The 21,479-nt window shown below is 43.5% G+C and overlaps 3 protein-coding genes across 3 annotated transcripts; 1 reads left to right on the top strand and 2 right to left on the bottom strand.

Moving 5' to 3' along the window:
- Positions 1-67: 67 nt before the first annotated feature.
- On the bottom strand, positions 68-3,951 carry gnpnat1 (glucosamine-phosphate N-acetyltransferase 1). Its single transcript, XM_056608558.1, has 6 exons — positions 3,830-3,951; positions 2,931-3,105; positions 2,764-2,826; positions 2,123-2,250; positions 1,685-1,746; positions 68-1,455 (listed from the first exon to the last, which is right to left on the bottom strand). The coding sequence occupies exons 2-6, from the start codon at positions 3,082-3,084 to the stop codon at positions 1,308-1,310; spliced, it is 555 nt and encodes a 184-aa protein (XP_056464533.1). The 5' UTR covers positions 3,085-3,105; positions 3,830-3,951; the 3' UTR covers positions 68-1,307.
- Positions 3,952-7,289: 3,338 nt separating this feature from the next.
- Positions 7,290-18,819, bottom strand: amfra (autocrine motility factor receptor a). Its single transcript, XM_056607502.1, has 14 exons — positions 18,567-18,819; positions 17,585-17,952; positions 17,397-17,489; positions 16,977-17,141; positions 13,802-13,954; positions 12,752-12,792; positions 11,513-11,645; positions 11,009-11,142; positions 10,532-10,642; positions 9,836-10,038; positions 9,342-9,445; positions 8,996-9,130; positions 8,547-8,737; positions 7,290-7,454 (listed from the first exon to the last, which is right to left on the bottom strand). Exons 2-14 carry the CDS (start codon positions 17,843-17,845, stop codon positions 7,292-7,294), a joined length of 1,887 nt encoding a protein of 628 aa, XP_056463477.1. The 5' UTR covers positions 17,846-17,952; positions 18,567-18,819; the 3' UTR covers positions 7,290-7,291.
- A 692-nt stretch (positions 18,820-19,511) lies between these two features.
- Positions 19,512-21,473, top strand: LOC130403243 (leukotriene B4 receptor 1-like). Its single transcript, XM_056607504.1, has one exon. The coding sequence runs from the start codon at positions 19,541-19,543 to the stop codon at positions 20,636-20,638; it is 1,098 nt and encodes a 365-aa protein (XP_056463479.1). The 5' UTR covers positions 19,512-19,540; the 3' UTR covers positions 20,639-21,473.
- The last annotated feature ends 6 nt before the right edge of the window (positions 21,474-21,479 follow it).

Here is a 21,479-nt window from a genome sequence, read left to right as displayed (position 1 = left end):
CTACCCCTTACCCCTTCCCCTTACCCCTTTAAAACAAGGGGGAGGGGTAAGGGGTAGAAATGGGATTGGGCCTTAGTCAATGGCTGTATGATTAGGACTAATTCCATCATTCAAGACTTGAGGAGTTACAACCCCAACCCAACCCAAATGTTTGACTTACCTTTCCGTTTGGAAAACAAGATTTTAACGCTTTAATTGTGAAACCGTTGCGATTCTGAGAGAACACTATCTGAACTCATTAAAACCTAATCTAAGATGGTATATGCAGGTAGCAAAAGAAGGGAAACATAACCTTAGGATGTACGCATCTACCAAATCCAAATTTATTTGTAATTAAATAACATTACATATGATATCCGTGCCCAATGACCGCAGTCATATCTATAAAACATAAGAAACTTTACCCACACCATTGATCCGGATCACAATTGTGATGATAAATTTCATTTTATCAGTCATTGATATTCCAAATAGCTTTTAGCTGTATTATAAAATATATACTTTCGTATCTACAATATGAAATATATTATAAGAGGTCTTGAACTGAGAAAAACACATGTTATGTTAAACATAATTTAACCATTGAGTATGTTGTTTCTGAAACAACCCACCAAGAGGACAGATACCCACACTAAAAAGGTTTAGAAAATAAATAAATACAAAATAATGTCTTGATCAAGTTTGTTTTGAAAGATCTTCGTATCCTTCCAAATTATGCTGCAGTCAACTGATGCATTTCCTTGTTTCCATAAAGAGAAAAATATATATTTTAAAGAAATTAGATAATTTGAAGTCCCACATAAATATAATCAATGTAAACAGCTTTTGCCTGTGACCACCATTTTTCATTAAGATATACACTGGATCCTATAGGATATTGATATACAATGACACAGCTATCTATTTATATAAGCTACAATGAAGAACAAGAAAGTTGAAGACATTTCAGCTATTCTTGTTTCCCCAATCAATAATTGCAGTGTTTTTCCAATTGCATAGAATTACCCTGTGGCGAGATGCATTTGTGATAACAGCGAGAGCAAGATGTAGACAAGGTGAATCACATTCTCTCCTTCAAAACTCTAGCGAGGTAACCATGGTAACCGACATGGCAGAACATAGCGTCTGACAGTCGGAGAAATCAGGAAAGTTCAAGTGTTAGGTCCATCGACGGGGACACTCACCGTTTGAGGAAAAAAGTGGGGCAATCTTTCTATGAATACCAGAAGACATTAACTCAGATGTGAGGCTTACATCTGAATGATTTTGTGTTGACAGCATCAAGACCCCCACCCTTTTTATAGAACTCAATCAAAGAAGCGATGCTGCATGTAGGAGTCCTCTGACGCAGAGTAGCCAAACTTCTGGTAGAAAGCGATATTTTTGGGGCTGCATTCCAACGTGATTTTGTAGCAGTCCAGCTTCTTGCTGAGGAGAGTCAGAGTGGAAACGAGCCTATAGTGGAGAGAGTGAGAAAGGGTCATCTACCTTGAAAAGGAGTCAAGTAGTAGAGGAAGAGAGAACTTATTCATCTCCATTTTAACGCATTGCAAGGACCTTATGAAGCCAATTCACAGTGTCATCTTACAAATCCAGCTGTAATACATTGTTCCAATCCAGGGGGTACTATGTCAGTTCAACAGAGTTGTGTTTCAGGAAGACGAGCCTTGGGTCTACAACTCACAATTTCCCCAGCTGCTTTCCCCTGCACACGTCACTGACTACCACTTCCTCCACTCGTCCTCTCTGGAAACAATCAAGACAACAATTAGAGCAGTAAGAACTTACGGTAAATATTGGAGTAACTAAAACAAGGTCACCTATAGAGGTAACTTTAAGGTTACAGCTTGGTTACGGAAATAAAATGTGAAGTTACTTACAGCTGAGGCCAAGAACAATTGAAGATTATAGTTAATATAACGTGAACAAAAAAGAGTATTTCACCTGACCTCACAACTGTTTTATCTGCTGTCTTTTTTTCTGATCGTTATTGTGCAATCCATTCCATATTGGTTTGCTTAAAACCTGCCATGAACTGAGTGCCTGGTGTAGTCTTTAACCAATCCTTTTTTGCGACATTATATGGTGGACTATATTGGCCGTTCAATGAGTGTGAGCCTACCTTAGCACAGCAGTGGATGAATTTGTGTTCGATTATCAAGGACGCCGTTGCGACGATCTGCCCAATGCTGGTGTCTTCCACCACAACAATGTAATAGTCTCCAGTCTTCTTCATATGCTCAAAATTTTCTGAGAGGAAACAAATAGCACATGCTCTTTATTTCTGTGATGATTAACCATATAAGTTGTTAACATATGGATCGAGAAATGCAAATTTGGTTGGAATAAATAAAAGGCTGGAAAAGTACTGGTGTTCAATCCCCAATTTTCACAATCTACCTGTACCTGTACACATCCTTAGGCAAAATGCCCTACCGCTAACTGCTCCTTGATGCCCTTTATCTCTAAAGGATGCAACTACGTGGATAAATAGATTCCTGTGATGTGTGAGAAATGGAAAGACGTTTGATCAATGTTTAAGTGTAGATATTAAGTTCCTCCATCTGAACGTCTTTGTTAAATAGCTTACTAAACTAAATAGTAATTTGTTGCAAATTGAAATAGGTTAATAAAAATTACATGCACAGATCAGAATTTTTTTTAAATGTTGGACAATAAAATCAGATGCTATTTTATATTTAAGAGAGGACAGATCTATTTTATGGTATAAGGTGAGATCGCTGAGCCCCAACGGTGACTTACTAATGAACTGCTCTGCGGTGACATCACCTGCCAAGGTGAGTTGGGAGAGGACCTTGTAGAATCCTGAAAAATAAAGAACAAAACAATACACACTGTTTTGTATCAATTGTCTTTGATAGACAGCTGATAACGTAATCCAGATTTCTTCAAATTGGGAGTATCAGTACCTCGGTTGAAGTCTTTCAGACACAGGGGTCTGAGCACCAGGTCCTGCCCAGGGCTCGAGGGGGAGATGGGGGGCGAGAAGGACACAGTGCTGGCGTTCCAGTCCAACTCATTAAGAAGAGAGGGCTCAAAAAGTGGAGACTCGTCCAGAAGCATTTCTAAGTCTGTCCTCTCAACCTAAAGGGGACATGCAGAGATGTACAGGATAAACCCCTGACACATTTGTTTGACTGTTCTTCTTTATATATTTTATACAATCGTATGATGTGACCTTCTCAAAAGAAAGGACCTTTCCTCCTCTCATGGTCTCAAAGTGGCTTATAAACAGACCAATGTTTATTTTAGCTTTAGTCACATAGCACTTTGTCCAGGCAAACAGCTTTCAGAGAATTCCCATTTGTTTAAACTATCTTCGGACCGATACAGCATAGGATAGATGGAGGCAGAGCCTACATGTGATTTGAACGTTTCAGTACACACATTTGCTTATTTAAACCATATTGCGGTAATGTTATAACATTACCAGCAAATGTAATAATCACTTCCTTGTAATATGATCTTTGGCCCGAATGTGTTTGATTATGATTTATCTCATCCGTGTTGTCGGAAGCAACGTGTCAAAGGTTATAGATACAATGATCGACAAGAAGATGAGTTATGTTATTACTTTCGGATTCGACAATCGATCTGAATTATACACCAACACTATAACGTTACATATATTTATACACTTTGTCGTTCCGTCTTTTTAAGCTGCCGGCCACCTAAACACTTATTTTGTATGTGTTGTATAACTCCCACATACCATCAAGCTGCCAAGGGTTTTTTATTTGAGTATACTTCCAGTATTTCTTCAATAGTACCATCACCGGGCAAGCTAACACAACTACGTTCTACTTACCGATAAGTGTCGATCGGGCAATGTAGTTTTAACTGCGTTAACAGTGGATGAGCAGCCAATAATTGAATGAAAACCTGAACGATTAGGTTGTTTGACACATCTTGGCAACCAAGGGGCGTGGTTTTATGTAGCGCCCTTCTATATGACGTGGCACATATGCGGCCGACGGGGTAATGGGCGCGGTTTAATGACGCAGCCAGCTAGGAAAAAGTGCATTCAATGAATTTACACCAAAGCGATCAAGGTGAAAATTCTGTCAGACTTTGTACAATGACAATGCAACATGAATAACATTGTCGCTTTGGTACATTTCTCAGATCAGAATTGAAATTTGCAAAACAGTAAGTGCATTTCACAAAACAATTCGTACAAATAGCAAAACACCATGGATATCATGCAAAAGCAAGTCTCTTGCTCAAAATACTTAGTTCGTTTCTCAAAAGTAAATATCTGTGTCAATGAACATGTCAGTGCCATCAAAATGACAAGTCCTTGTGTCATTGTGTACGTATAAGGCAGTCAAATTGCTAAGTCATGTTGACAATATAACAGTGTACTCTGGAGGGATGTTCTGATGTAAACCATGGCTAAAGTTTTGAAGACAATTATTACACCTTAGTGTATGTGGGAGATCGATTGCAAGAGACTGGACAAGATTCACATTTACGCTTTGACATTTTGTACTGTAATTTTTTTGACAGACCATCATTGCAAGAAATGTGAACATAGGAAAATCTCCTTAGGGTAAACTGTACATACATTGCTGTAGGAATTACAGTGCAGTCATCCTACACTTCCTGACTTTCCTGAGTGTTGGGCCACAAATTCTCAGACAATGTAACATTGTGTTGTGCTCCAGCTATATATATACTTGCCAGTTCATGGTTCAGGAGATGCACCTTTGAGCTATTCCAGTTGAGCTATAAACTGGTTGATCTAACACTTCACACATTTCCCTTCTTTAGAGAAAGTCAAGATTCACCTGGTAGCAATTTACCAATTCAGGACAGATGTAGAAAAAAAAGTCTAATGGTATAGAAATATGCTTGACATATTATGACTACTTGTTCAACCATTTTGTATGTAAAGACTTATGCAATGAACTAAATGCCTAAATGTTGTGGGGGTGAGACTATTCAATAGAGACCCATTACAATACATCTTGATCAACATGACATAAGCAATTGATAATGTAGGAAAAAGCAGATAATTGTACATAATCATTTGCATGAATGTACCAAAGCATTTGAAACTTGTTCAAAGAAATGAGAAACTGCTTTTTTGATGTGCACAAACGACACAATGATGTGAAGATTGAACAAGTCGTTTTGAGAATTTCAATTCTGATCTGAGAAATGTACCAAAGCGACTGCGAAAAACTAATATTTGCAATATTTTAATCATGTTTGGATTTGTTATCCCTTGGCTTGAATTTGCTTCTTAATTTTTATTTATGTTATTTTAATTAAATATTCAATGTTGTTTCCTGTTTGCAATACATATTTTATTTAGCTATCCTATGCATGTTTGATAATAAAATGTACATGAACATTTTCAACATTTCCCAGCATCAGAATTTAAAATCCTCAATACTATTTAAATATATATCCGACACATTTATCCAAAGCGACTTAAAGTGAATTCAGACGTCATTAAGGAGTGGGTAGGGGTCAGGCTCTTGCTCAAGCAGTACATTGGGTATGAAACCTAGTTGGCCTACCTTTTCGATGGAGTAAAAAAATCCTAGTCACAACATTATCTGGCCCCCATCTGGCTAGCTGTTTTGGTGTTGTTTAGTGCAGATGAAAAAGTAAGTGGGACAAAGTGGATGGGTTTTGTTAAAAAGTTGTAGAGGAACTCGTTTTTATTGAGTCTTTACACTTTTCCACTTTACAAAAACTACAGTATTTACAGCAGTAATCCATACACAACCCCTTCCTTGATTTTTAGGCACAAAATAGCAGAAAGCAAAGTCCAAAATTAAATATGTAATGTTTAACAATTAACTAATGAAAAGGAAACCGTGGTAGACATATGAAACGAAGAAAATAAGTTTTCACCAAACTATTTTCAATTGTTATATCCAATCCGAATAGCAATCCTGCATATTTTGACAAAAAAAAGAAATGGTTCCCTTCCAAGGAAGTCTGTGAGATATCTTTGGGATTAAGTGTATTGAAACAAAAACGTTTCTCGGGCTTGACACAAATGGTTGGATTGCGTACTTGTTATCACAAAGACACAACACTAAGAACCTAGGCATGGTCATGACTGTCTGTCTGGAAGTCTTACAAATTAAACCATTTAGATGACCTGAGCACAGGAGCGGGTGCGGAGGGGGGGGGGGGGAGGCTATGTACACGGTTGACGTGAAACGTGACCTTCCGCACCAATACAGACCTGTACATGTACGATTGCAGGATTCCCCTCTCAAAATCTCTCAACATGCCCGTTGTTACTTTCACAGAATCATCAACGATCACAATTATCAACAGTTTGTCAGCTGAGAAAGACAAATATCTAACATGACTAAAGACTATAGGAAATTCATAGCAACTATAGGAACAGAATGAATGTGTGGACAAAATGAGGCATGCAATGTGCACGCACACACATATTTACACATTGCCCCACAAAATACTGACGTCTGCTTTAAAACAGTGCCGCATAACACAAACAAAAATGGTTGAGAGGGGTAGACTATACCCCAATGTGGGAATACTAGGCATCACAAGCCTCAAATCACTTTGTCTGAAGAGATCATTGCAGATGAAAAGAGGGCTTTGCCTTAAAAATGTAAGGATGTCCACAAACAAACCCAGTATAAACTGGGGTTACAAACTGAGTTCTGCAGCATCCGCTTGATATACATTCATATTTGATAGCTAAATACTAAAGTGACGTGGTCTGCCTCTCTCTGACGACCAATCAATGAGGAACGTGCGATACCGCCTTCAACCCTAGTCCAGTTTCACAGTTCAAAAATCATCTCAAAGTAAAACGCAACAAAAATATATTAGTTTGTCAATCTTGAATATACATTCCCCCCTCCCCCTGCCCAATCAGTATCATTAAAAATATATGTTTTTAGATGAAAAACAGAAAAAAATTTAACAAGTGAATCAAATTGAGATCAAGTTCCATACTTCCTCTAACCTAGCCCCGCTGTATTTTGAGGGTCTTTTTAACTTGTGGTTTCGCTGTGTTAAGAAGTACTTCCTCAAAGAAGAAAACACAGCTCTGAAACTGAGCGGCGTTCACCAAGCAGCTTCTCAGGACGGGGGGGACGGGGGGGGGGGAACCTGCTACAGCTTAATTAGCATCCAAAGGCCATGCTTGCGCCACTAATTGGCATGGCTGTTCCATGCACGGGTGGTGTGGTCGACGGATGGTGTTGATGCGTGGTGCCGATGGGTTGTGGGTTTGTGCGTGGGCCGGGGGGGGGGGGGGGGGGGGGGGTCCTCACGGCGCGGGGTCCTGGTGGGTCTGCATGCGTCTCTCGGCCGCCGCCGCCGCCATGGTCCTGCGACGCAAGGCGAGCGGGTCGGACACCACGCTGGCGACGAGGTCCTCCAGACGGGGGAGCTCCTCGTCCTGCACCTCGGGACCCTTCTTTTGAAACCTCCTGAAGACACACACACACACACACAAACACACGTTAAGGACAGGACTGTTAACCCATGCCGCACAGAATGGCTGTAGACCAGTGGCAATCAAACTGTGGGTCGCAAACCATAAGTGGGTCTTGGGATGGGCGCAATTCACAGGTTTGTAAAAAAAAAAAAAAAAACTTTGTGGGGATGCCAACATGTGTTGTCAGTTTCAATTGACAGATGGTATATTAAAGACTTACAAGGGGATTACTGTGTTGCAGAAATATACCGTATTTTCCGGACTATAAGTCGCGTTTTTTTTGTAGTTTGGCTTGCCCTGCGACTTATATTTCGAAGCGACTTATATGCCAAAATTGTGCGTACATAATCTTCGGCCGCAAGATGGCACCGTCATTCATTAGGCCTACAACTGAACGCTGCAAGCCTACTGCACCACCGAATAAATTATATTCTCGTCGTCATCGTCCTCAATGTTCTCCGGTTCAACCAAAGCTACCCCAGCCTTAGCTGCAATGTTGTGCAACATAGCTGTCACACATATCACAGCGCATGACTTGGCCGGCGAAAACTGGAGCCCTCCGCTGGACTTGTGAAGGCATCTAAAGCGAAACTTCCACCTCCCGATCGTGCGCTCAGGTTTAGGACCGCGGCGCATACGCGTCCGGTGGAATCCCGGTGTCACTGAATTCGGTATACTCTCAGAACTACGAGTGGGACCGACACACCTATATTGCTATTGCAATTTTATTCAGTCTCTCCAGACTAAACGTTCTTGTTTAAATGTTTAAAAATAAATGCGACTTATACACCGATGCGACGTATATATGTTTTTTTCCTCGTCATGGAGCATTTTTTGACTGATGCGACTAATACTCGGGAGCGACGTATAGTCCGGAAAATACGGTATACATGGACACAAGTGGGTGATCTCACTTGCTCGACATCAGACTTGAATGAATTGCTTATTTTGCTACACAAAATATTTGGGGTTTTCTGTGGCCCAAAGTACGGAAGGTTTGGGTGCCTCTACTGCAGACCGCAACAATGTCAAAACCGGAGGACAAAAGGACACATGAATGCAATGCGTTACTGTTGCACCACACCTGCGTGCTTGCTGCAACAACTCCTCCTTCCTCTGCTTCAGCATCAACTGCCTCTCGTCTGCAGACTTGGAGAAGCGGCTGCCGCGGATCTCCATGTTGTCTGGCTCAGGGGCCGCTGGCTCAGGCGCCCCGCTGGGCCCCGGCTGGTCCTCTGAGCTCGTGTTTGCCTGGGAAGGGGCCCGCTCTGCAGCCTGCAGAGGGAGCACAGCAATGACCACGATGACCCGAGACACTGCTGTATCCGTTTACGTTGAGGTTAGTTCTCAGAGGAGAAGCACCGCCAATGGGAGGGAGGGCCCCCGACACAAGCGGAAGGTTGTTGGACACGTCGTGTTATGGATTCATTTATATTTTTTTAATCTGGTGCGTATCGACCAAGCAATCGACTAACTGACCAGAACTTGGCAGCCCTGAAGTCCTAAGGTGCCGGTGAGTGCGCCGGTTCTTACCTGTGTGGGGAAAGGCACCACGATGCGGCCCTCCAGTATGTTGTCAGTGGTCAGCTCCACGGAGCGGCTCAGCTGCAGGTCCTGCAGCACCAGGTGGAACGGCACCTGGGGAAACATCTCCTGGATCTGGTGGGCCTGAGAGGTGGACAGGGCGGGGGGGGGGGGTGGGGGAAGAATGAGCAGGGTGGAGCAGGTGAGCCCGAGGGACTGTCACAGGTGCTCTGCTCAGAGCAAAAAGAAACATTATAGGAAGAATGGGGACTAGAAATAGCATAAAGCAATTTATCTATTTATCTATTTATCTATTTCAGAGAGCGCCGTCCGAGTGGAGGCGTGGAGGACTGACCATGGCGTTGAGCTGGGAGTTGTTGGCCTGGGCGATGCCCAAGATGTTGGTGGTGTGCATCACTTCGACAGAGAAGCTGGGCAGCCAGCTGGCGATGCGGGAGCCTGGAAGGACGGTTCATTCATGGTCATTTCAAAAGGATTTTCATGTGATTATATATGACAGCTATTGCAATAAGTGGTCACCTCCACACAAGTTGTATTTTCTATCGACACCATGATCGTTATAAAACGCCTCTACCATTAGCCTAATCAGATTTACTTTACATCGATATAAAATCGTTTGCAGACGTCAAACTAACTTTAAAAACATACAACTTTAAGGAAAGGAAAATGTTTTGTGTGGTTGCACTAGTGCAGGTATAGAGAAACGGTCTTTTCTGTCCTTGATATTGATGGCATTGAGTATAAAGGAGTTCCTTCAGGTGAGGTTTTGGGCCACGGTGACTTTGTAATAGCAACCTGTTGGGAGCAGCTGGATTCATTTCTCCTCACCGTCAAAGTGGAAGAAGTGGTTGTGCTGGTTGACGTGCGGTCTGGCCTCGGGCGGCGGGGCCCCCGGGCCCATGTTGGCCCCCAGGGCGGCCGCTGGGGGCTGCTGCGGGGTGCCTGCCGGGGGCCCGTCTCCGTAGATGTTCAGAGACATGCGGCAGGTGGGGCACGAGGTGTCCTGCTCCAGCCAGGAGCGCAGGCAGGAGCTGCAACACACGGTGTCATTAGTACCACACTGACGATGAGTTCTGATATTAATTCACTGTCCCAACGTTTTTCAGGAGTCCGAAAGTGCTAGGTCTAGCAACGGCCCTGATAAACACACATTTGCCAGGGTTCTGAATGCTCCAGCAGCCGAATAAGTCAAATGAAGTACCATCCTATCGTATATCTTATGCACAATAACTGGCATGCACGATAACGTAAAATTGTATCCCCATGCTGCTATTCAGCACTTTACTATATTGCACGTTCATTTGAGCCTCAATAACTACCTCATAGCACAGAATTTTCTATTTTGTATTATGTATGCACTATTACGTTCTTTTATATGCATTAAACATATTAATATGAGCGTGGGGAAACACAATTTCGGTCCTCCTGTACAGTTGGTCATTGTTGCAGGTGCAACATGTCCAACAATATAGGCCGTATCCCTACAGTCTAGCGGACCTTCGCGACCCCTGAGCCTCGACTTACTTGTGAAACAGATGTCCGCAGGGCAGCTTGCGTGCCGTCACCATGGCGTCCCAGCAGATGGCGCAGTCGTCGTTGTTGACCGCCAGCTCCTCCTCAGTAGCCACTGCAAACCTGGGTTCAGAGAGACATGAGAATACGTTTTCCTAACGCCGTCGTTGATCAGGTCTGAGCAGTGCAGAACTACATTAAGCGCTTTAGCAGAAGCCTTTATCAAAACGTGACTTCAGATACATCTAATCCTTTACCCCCAAAGTGACTTATATTACATTCAAAGCCAGGTCATTATGGGGCAGGTAGGGGTTAGTACATCTTGTTCAAGGGTGCATACAGGTTAGGCTAGTGACATAGGAAATAGGACACAGTGCCCTCCAGTGATTATCCAAACATCGCCGACCACTCCCGATATGGAGCCGCTGCCCTGGACCCCTGCTTAAATGTCCACCAGGGGAGAAGGTGTGGGCGGGAGCCTCATTTCACCTGGCCTCCATGTTGTCGATGACGCGCAGGTAGTTCTTGTGGCGGCGGATGCGGCGCTGCACCTCGTGGAAGAGGTAGCGCAGCTGCATGAAGATGACCAGACTGGCCATGGAGAGCCAGATGTTCCCAAACAGCTGGTCACAGGAGGAGGAGGAGAAGAGAGGGTCAAATAAAATGCTTCTTCCTTGACTGAGCCAGGGTGCTCACACTTGTTCACAAGGGAGAATAGATTCCAATACCAACATGAACAATCTAAGCTAGTATACGACACATGATGAACAACCAAACCCCTGCAAGTGATTCTGCGGTGTCAGAGCTCTTGTTGTATTTAGCAGAAACTTCAATGAAAAGCAGCGTACAGTGACGGATACAGACACAGACTACAGGACGACTGCAGACAAGGCGATGGAACCCAGAGACTGTTGACCGGGGATCATCCCACCCACACCACTAGACTATCCTGCCTGTATCAGCCAGGAGGGGGCGCTGCTCTCTGGGACCTACCAGCATGTGGATGTGATGCATTAGGTCCAGGAAGAGCATGGCCAGTTCCATGATGAAGTCTGTGTAGTACACGTACGTCCCCTTGCTCTCCCAGGTCCCAGGGTGGTTGAGGTCCCACAGGTGGATGGAGTATCTGGATGGGAGGAGAGCAAATACATATAAGTAAAAGCAGCATTTACTATAAGCCGGAGGAGCGGTAAAATGGGGTTGTATGTGTGAAAATATAAAAAAGAAGCCGCTCTGTAGTATAAGCCACATCTTATCACGCATCTTTGCCCACAACCCAAATACTAACACGTACCACCCAATGCTGGGGTGAAACCATTACAAAATTGTTGAATAGTACAATATTACTTAAAAGGCCACGACGGCCGAAACTGATGGTTGAGTGTGTCTGTGAGCCAATGGAGAGAATGCAGCTAAAACCCTGCCCTTTTTGACCGATTTAGAAAACAAGGAGAGACATTTAGAGACGCAGAGGCTTTGTATTATCGTTCATGGACTTAGAGCACATGGTAGAAAACGGGCTTCCTTGTTTTCGAGTCAGCTATCAAGTAACGTCAATGTTTATTTCTCTACAAGGTTTTTCTTTATTCGCAGACCTCTAATGTAAATAAGCACATGGGCTTTACATTATGTTTTTTCACTTGAAAGCAAATCACTGAAAACTGAGCAGTAGATTTGCACTGCACTAAAGTACTTTAATATACATCATTTATTATTATTGCACAGATAATACTGCAATACCAAATACTGTATATTTGTTAACTTTATTATATTCTTTCTGTGTCACTACTGGTCTTTTTCAAATGTCGTAATGTTTAAAAAAATGTGTCTGCTGCGGTTACGACTAATTTCCCCTCGGGTTGAATAGAGTTCCCTTCTATCTATCAATCTGTCTACTTTACACCCAAATTCCTTATCTGAACGGGGTTCAACATCAGACAGAACCAATGGATCGGATGTCAGGATTAATATTGAGACGTGGTGATCCGATACGACTCACTGGCTGACCTGCCTCTGAAATAGTACACTAAAAGCGACCGAAGCTCAAGTACAACGTGTGGTATTGATTTTAAATCACTGTGTAATCTGATGTACTCTCTACTTGATTAGCGTCGGCTTAATCATGTTTCTTCCTCCCTTTTTGGAACAGCAATCCCTTTCACACTTATGGTGATGAAAACAGAAAGCCTGAAAGTAAGAGTGCATTGATCCGAGAGAGAGAGAAAGCCTTACCTCATGATGACATGACCGGTGCGCACGGTCACCAGAAGACACTGAGAAAGAAAACATCATATTATATTAGTATTTTAAGGAGGAAGAGCACTATGTTAGGACAGAGTCTGTGTACTCTGTTTATAGAGTACGGATTGAAAGTAAGTGGGATAAAAGCGCCCTAATATAGGCGTAGGACAAAAAAAAAAGTCGATCATCCCTTTAATTGTCAATATACAAATCAGATCGCCTAATACGAAGGCTACAACTAACGATGGGGACAACAAAGATCTAGCAAGGCAACATATGAAGGCTACAACATACAAAGGCTAGAACATACGAAGAACACAAACAAAGACTGCAACACATGGAGGAGAAAACATACAAGTCTCTACAACATATGAAAACTACAAAATACCAAGGCAACAACATATGAAGGCTACAACGCAAGAAGGCTACATATGACCGTGTTTCCCACAGACCAGGTAGCAATGTATGGTGGGGGACGTGGAGTCTTGACGGGGGGGGGGGGGGTTCCGCATTTGCTCATTTGTGTAATCGAGCACCACTTCCCGATCGGCCCACTTCCCGATCTCCTACTGCTGCAGAGCGAATTCAAATCGCCGGCACAACGGGCTGGGGGTCCAACACCGTAATATATATACCGGTAAACTATAACCGCATTTCACATTAATCCCAAATATCCCGCTGCTTCAGGTTTTCCTTTGTAGGCGCGTTGAGAGGGGGCGCGGGCGAATCCGCTGTCAGTGCGTGTGCAGTGTATCAGTGATACACGGTTTTATCCAATAAGTGGTAGTATACCCACTGCCCACGCACCGTTGGCATGTATGCGCGCTTGTCTCTGTGTGCGTGTGTGAACGAGAATGACAGAGAGAAAGAGTGCTGTGCGGAGATGAATGAACAGAACGATATTTATATTCAAAATCACAAAAAAAGAAAAAGAAAAAAAGAAAAGCAGAATCAATTTGTGGCGCTCCGGTGTTCATTCTGTGGCACTGCGCCACACATTGGTCTATGTGTGGGAAACACTGTGACGTCTCTCTGTCTCACCTCTGCAGCCATGAAGGAGAGAGTGTGCATGCCGTGTGTGGCCCCCAGAAGGCCACAGACCACGGCCAAGCCACAGCAGCCGAGCAGCAGGGACACCAGCAGGGACAGCACCTGCACGTGGCTGTTCATGGGCGTGGTAGGGGAGAAGGACAGCTACGGGGAGGCCAAACACAGACAACATTAGTACAATTACCAATGCAACTTCTTTTATGCTTGTATCCAAAGCGACTTACGGTGAATGCAGAGACATGTCATTAAGAGCTAGGATGCCTAGAGCATTGGATGCAGATAGTGGGGGGGATCAAACCCAGCACCTTTGGGCTGGCCACTACACTTTAACGCCTATTAACACAACATGGATAATTTTGGGACATGTTGAAAAAAGGACATGTTGCCCTCTCTTGATCAGGAGGTCTTACGATTAATGCCATCAATTAGATATTATTACCCACGCTGTAAGTGGTAAATAAGTACCAGTACTGGTAGTAAGTGTACCATCACAGAACACACCTTTGTGATGAGTAAACATTTCCACAAATAATTTGCGGTGATCAAGACGTACACAAACATCGATAGAGGGGTGTGGTCAAAGTGCCATCATGAACTGATGGCGCCAGTGCTGTGCACAAAATGTGCCGTGCACATACTAGGGATTCAACTGGGAAGGAAAAACCCCAACCTTCCCTTTAACACAAACTAACTATAGAAAAAAGGCTAACTATAGAGACAATTCTGGGCATGCACACCCTCTCAGTATGGTCTCTAGAAATTGTAAAATGTGTTTTACGATTGTGTTTAAAAACCCCATGTACTTTGCTTTGAAACAATTTAACCTCAACCCCATACAAACTCCGATACGTAGACAACATGCAAGAGATGCAGCTCTGACATTATCAGTTACCGAGCAAGCGCATTACTCTATTATTAGAGCTTGAGATACAACATGGTGGTACAGCCACAACCACAACATGAGGGAGTTGTGGTCCGAAATGACTTATGAACTCAAAGTGGATATAAGGGTAGAGGACCATTTCCCTGTAACATAACAAAAAAAATAATAGTTTGCTAACCACAGTGAGATGTTGACTATACTGCACCTAGCAAATACCCACACCAAGGAACTTCATATATTTCACAAGAGTCATGATGAACTTTTATTTCTTCTTAACCCACTCTGATACAAGAGTCATGATGAACTTGTATTTCTTCTTAACCCACTCTGATGCAACGGACGTCATTCCGTCAGCTGTCACCCTGAAGAATTCCTTCGAAATGACTCCTCCACAAAACCCATGCCTGGGAATTTTACTCAATAACTTTCCTTATACATTAGAGGCTGAACCAATTCAGTTCAATTTTATTTGTATAGCCCCTTATCACCATTACAGTCTCAAAGGGCTTAACAGGCCAAATATTTATGACCATTTCCACTATTCAATTAAGATAGCCAATAAATGTTAAGGTAAGGTCCCATGGCATGAAAATCCCACTTTATGAGGTTTTCTAACTTTAATATGAGTTCCCCTAGCCTGCCTATGGTCCCCCAGTGGCCAAAACTTGCGTTCGGTGTAAAACGAGCACAAGGTATCCTGCTTGCCTTTGAAAAAATGGAAGCTCAGGCGTGCTGATTTGGAATGTGGCCCGATATGTCGTCATAAGGGGCCAAGTTACCTCCCCTTTCTCTTCCTTGCCCGCCCAGAGAATTTGGTCCGCCAATGAGACAATGAGCTACGACCGTGCAAGCGCCACATGTATCGTGAACCTACGGACTTCAGTGGGGGTTTCATTCCATCTGCGCGCGGCACCTTCTCAACAATAATCAATAATCTTCCTCCCACTCAGGGTGAAAATGGTAGGTCTTAGCTCGTTTCCCCTCAGCCATGCCAACGTTTAGGAGTGCGTAACTACTGTTGACGGCTTTGAACTGCAACATTTTTTATTTATTTTTTCCTTCTTCACCCCTCGCGGTCGACTTGGGATCTGTCGGCGGTCTACTCGTAGACCGAAAATAATTATCCCTCACTCTCAATTTTTCCGTCTCCTCCAAACTAAACAAGCGGCGTCCTTCGGAGCTGTCATTTTCTTAAATGAGCCGCGGGAATGTTTCAAATGAGCTCCTAATGCTGCCCTCTTCCGATTGGCCCCGGGTGAATCCCGCGCAGGGTCTCAACCAGGTCCGCGCCATCTCAGACCATTGAGGGCGTTCGAGCCTGCTCTCTACACACGGACAACTTGCAGTAAGCATGCCTCGTGTTTCAATTCAAACACAGGTCGTGCCGCGGTTAGAGCCCCTGCCTCTCACTCAGAGAGGAGGACGAACGGGAGAGAGATAAGCAGAGTTACGAAATAGCAGCCGGCTGACGCGGCTCGAAATGGCTGCTATTTCAAATAGCACATTTTAATCTGATCGGTTAACCGGTTTCAACCGGTTAATGAGGTTCGGTGGTCGGTCAAGGATATTTTACATTTTCGCCATCCCTAACTGTAACACAAGTGTTGTACACTTCTTTGTTAGTTGGATAACCGTTCTGCTGTTGGTGTTATGGCGCATAACATGTCGGGTTCGCTGACGTCTCTGGTATTTCCACAACGAGACTCGTAGTGGGGGTTATCTCAGCCATGAGATGCTGCGAGGCACTACCGCCGTGAGGCACCACCGCCGCAAGGCACGCTGCCCGCTTCCGAGGCGGTGGTGCCTCGACAGCGGGGCTCCGGCGGGGCTCCGGCGGGGCTCCGGCGGGAGAAAATCGCTCCTTGACCCGTCTCTCTCCTCCTCATTTGCATTAAAACTACAGACACCGAAATGGCACAATGTGCGACTGGCTCGTAGTGGCTGTAATTCTGAATTTAGGGAACGTCTTCAAATACTGTGTTAGGGGCCCACTAATATCTATATTAAAGCATCCATAAGGTAGCATGCCATGGGACCTTTAAGGTAGAGCAAGTGCATAAATTGTATAAACTCAAGTTGAATTCACGGTACTCAAGATTAGGATACATAAATAAAGTAACCATGTGAACTTATCTAAAGATGTCTGGCTGAAGTTGGTCCCTCTAAAAAAACGAAAGTGAGACAGCTAGATAGAGGAAGTGGGAGCACGATAGATGGAGGGAGAGCAAGAGAGAGGGGGAATACAGGGGGAGTGAGATTAGGAACGAGAGACGGAAAACATACGTATTCAAAGCGGTCTTTGCAGAGCTGGACCATGAGATGGAGGAAGACCAGGGCAGAGAACCAGAGGCACCACATGACCACCTCCTCAACCGTCTGCACATTGAGCACTCCGAAGATGAAGATGAATTTGTAGAAGACGAAGTTCCAGAACTTATCCTTCAGGTGCTGCAGGCAGCGGACAGAACACACCACATGTCACACAATGTATGGGACATGTGGAGATATTGCCTCATCTGGTCATTAAAATGTAATGACCACACACACACACACACACACACACACACACACACACACACACACACACACACACACACACACACACACACACACACACACACACACACACACACACACACACATGAGATTTTTCCAGTTTCCTGATCACATAACCAATAAATAGAGCAAGCAGAGTTAACGCACCTGCTTCTCGCTGACCCTCAAGGGCCCAAACACCACACATTGGATCATCTTTGCAATTAGCATCAGTGAGCAGCAAAATGTGTTCACCAACACCTGCAAGACAAACAAATAAACAACAATTGCATTAGTCAAAGTTTATTAATACCACGATCACTACATTTACCAAACAGTGTCTTACACCAACTCACCCATACAAAGAAGCTGTCCATGACTAGATACCACAGCACAGTGCTTGCCAGTTTGGAGCCTTCTATATCATTGTCCGTGTCTTCACTCTCCAACTCAGACGCGGCGGGGCTATGGGGTTCGTCTGTCTCCAAGCCCCCAAAACCTTGATCAGTGACTGTGTTGTAGGCGCTGAAGATGCTGCCAGCCAGCAGAGCCAGACTCAACGCCGTGTAAGTCTGGAGGCTTGGCCACGGAAACCTCTCTAAGAAAAGCAGCGGCATTGCAATGTTGGTTTCCTACGTCTCCCGGCAAGTTTATAAATCTGCACTGAAGCCCCCAAAGGTAGTGCACAACGGAAAAAAATCCCCTGCCTGCACCTGACAGCAACCTGTTGAAGGAGAAAAGCGGGTTGAAGAATATTAATTTGAGGGTTTTAATTGGATTTACACCTGTGTAAATTCAAATGCAATGTTACAGGGTACGTGTGCTGCCTATTGCCAAATATACGATTAGAAGTGCTTGAATGTCTTGCATTTAAAGAATACAGGTTTATATACAATTACACCACATATCATGAGGCAGATATTGGGATTTTAGGTGTTTGCCACAAAATGTGGCCTGTGAAGCCCTTTAAGACTGTGATTAAGCCACATTCACATACATTGACCTTTCTGTGAGACTAAAACAACTGAATTAATGACAGCTTGCAGACAGTGAGTGAGACAAAAACACAACGTTAGATCAGGCAGGGTCTGTTCTAAAGTTAAAATCCTATTCCTTCAAGAAGCCAAGGCGCTACAAGCTACCTGCCTGACGTGTAGAAAACGTAACATAAGACTTGTATGAATGATAAAAGGGTCTCACGCCCCATAACCCAGTTTCCCTGCACCGATAAGGCTAGCTAGCATAAGTTAGCCGCAGTGCTAATGTAGGCTACGCAGCTAGCTAACGTATCTCTAAGATCAGACAGATGCATTCACCCACGGCAAAACAAACACTTACAGTTTCGCCCAATGCCTCCGTTGTAGCCAATCGATTTGCTATATTTGATCATCTATCTCTATTCGAGTACAGAGATCCGTGTTGACAGCGTCGTCATATTTATTTGAGCCTGTTGGTTACGTGACGTGTAGGCCGATAGCGTATATTGCGCTTGCGCAACGATCCTCATAATAATTTATGGTCCCCCCATGCCTGCTCAGTTCGATTACTCCAAACCTCAATGTATCTCCACAGCTTCATCAGTACCCCTTAATCGATACCAAACCAGACATTGCCAGATATTACACTGATATTACACTATTATCATCGAGCGGCTCCTCCTACAAATAGGAATAACAGTACCTATTTTGTTATTGATAATCTTAACTTTATTGATGAGCAATCCACAAAACCACAAACATATTTATATTTGTTTTGTTTTTTCAAAATCAACATATTTATGTACCCCCTGAGACCTGCTTATGTAAACCTAGGTACACATTTCCCTGTTTGGGGAAATGTGAGTTATAATATTGAGGTTCTACTGCCAATTAGAGCTAACAAGAATGTAAGCCAAAATAGTGGTTTGTTTTGAAACGTTTGAATGATACTTTCACTTTCACTTCACCATACCAGACTCTTGCCCATATAGTGACCAGTTGAAAGCTCATAAACTGATATCAATTCACTTTACTAAATTTAATTATTTTATTATATTATGGGATTTGTATGATGTTTCACTACATAACAATGGACTATATATGTGTTTTATGTATGGAATATATGGACTATATCTATAGTTGAAACTGATGGCCGAATCTCACATGGCCGTTTGTTTCTGGCCAATAAACCATACAGAGTGTGAGGGTTCAGGAGATAAAAAAACTTTTATAACCTAGCATCCATTTGATGACTCAACGTGTCCATGGAGTGCGAAAGAGAAGTTGACCAAAGTCTGGTAAAAAACAGAAGTCCACACCCACTCTTGCTGCGTTATGTTCTTACTGCACTCTTTGATTGCAGGAAGAAGTCAACCAGTCTCCTTGATAACTATCAGTATGATGAACCTCTCATCGTCCACAGAGCCCGCCACCAAAAACTTAATGGATCCCCTGTCTTCTGTGGGCCAGACGATCTCAGCCACCTTCCTGGGCCTGGCCTTCCTGCTGGGTGCCCCGGGAAACCTGCTGGTCATATGGATCATCTGGAGGCATGTTAAGCCCCGCACCCACACCATCCTGCTCATCCTCCACCTGGCTGCCGCCGATCTGCTGGTCCTCATCACCCTGCCCCTGTGGATCTACTCCCTGGTCTACTCCTGGGTATTCGGAGAGGTCTTCTGCCAGACGGTTGTGTATGTGATCCACGTGTGCATGTACAGCAGTATCTTCCTCATCACACTCATGAGCATTGAGCGCTTTGTGGCAGTCCGCTACCCATTCGTCATTCAGTTCTCCAGAACCCAGAACGTTCTGGACGTCAGCCTGATCGCCACCTGGGTCCTGGCGCTGCTCCTGGGGGTACCTGCTATCCTGACCCAGGAGGTGTCGGAGGGGGTAGGGGGCGCGCAGTGCCTCTTCAGGAATTTCAGCTCTGTGGCTCAAGAGAGAACAATTATTTCTCTTGAGACCATTGCAGGATTTGTGGTGCCCTTCACAATCATGTCTATCTGCTACTGTCTGGTCGCCAGCCAGCTCAGAGAAAGTAAATTCCAGGACAAAAGGAAGGTGATGCTGCTGATAGCCAGCTTGGTGTTAGCATTCACCTTGTGCTGGCTGCCTCACCACATCAACAACATCATTCAGCTGGTGTGTATCCAGAGTATGGACAGCTCATGTGGCTCTGACAGTTTAACCCTTATCGCCGGTGCTCTGGTGTTCGTGAGCAGTTCGGTGAACCCTGTGTTGTATGCCTTCGCTGCCCGGAGATCCAAAGTACGCATCAGAGGGCTTAAAATCGTCAGATTCTTTCAGGAAGTGGCCACACACACCAAAGCTTTTCGGGGAACTAGTGCTAAAGAAGCAGACAGTGAATGTGAATCCACAGACAGAGAGCAACCGTTGTCTCACACATTCAATTTAAGAGACGTGTGAAATTGTTATTCTGTCATCATAATTTGATTATTTATTAATCATTGAATAGGTGATTAAGGAATATGTTGGTTTGGAACGTTGGAATATATCATGACTTTTAAATTGTTTCACTATTTTTACTGTTATTTAAGTTGCATAATATATATTTGATACAATACAACATAAAAGAGGACTTTAAAAGTATAGCATTTCAATATTTGTGAGTGTTTAAACTGTGAAAATGTGGAATATGATGACCAATGTGTGATAATTTGATCCAATTATTTCATTTCTTGAATTAACATGAATTTGTGATACTTTTTTGTGGTGATTAGGATCTAGATAGATATAAATTTTTATGCAGTTACTTGTTAATATGTATAGTTGTGGATAAACATTGTTCGAAAATAACATCAAATATTTTCCATTAATATCTTGTAAGGGTAATAATACTGCATCCAATTAACTGTCTCAACTCTCATGAAGTCAGAGTTGTTACGATTGGTAGGATTGTGTAACCTCAATTGAAATGAAAAACACAGATGATCTGTATTTCCTCTGTGCCATATACTATAGTAACCATGCCACATAACATGTTTCTGTAAGAGCCAAGTTCATTTTTGTTGAGGGGAGAAAAAGAAGGAACTGGTGTACCTTCAAGAGATTTTGACTTTTTCAAAAAGTATTTTATTCCTTTCTGGAATGTGTTACTCCCCCTAATATTGTGTGTTGTAAATACCCAATGTCTTACGACACCCATTACCATCAGCTGTAACTGGGCGTGTATTCTCAAATAAATAACTACGTAGAAAAAACCTTGCTTTTGTAATTTTCCAGCTTTAAATTAACCAGAAGAATTGTA

Source organism: Gadus chalcogrammus, chromosome 14, assembly GCF_026213295.1.
Source record: "Gadus chalcogrammus isolate NIFS_2021 chromosome 14, NIFS_Gcha_1.0, whole genome shotgun sequence".
NCBI classification, from domain to species: Eukaryota; Metazoa; Chordata; class Actinopteri; order Gadiformes; family Gadidae; genus Gadus; species Gadus chalcogrammus.
The sequence above is the reverse complement of the archived record's forward strand: the minus strand, read 5'-3'. Positions and strand labels throughout refer to the sequence as shown.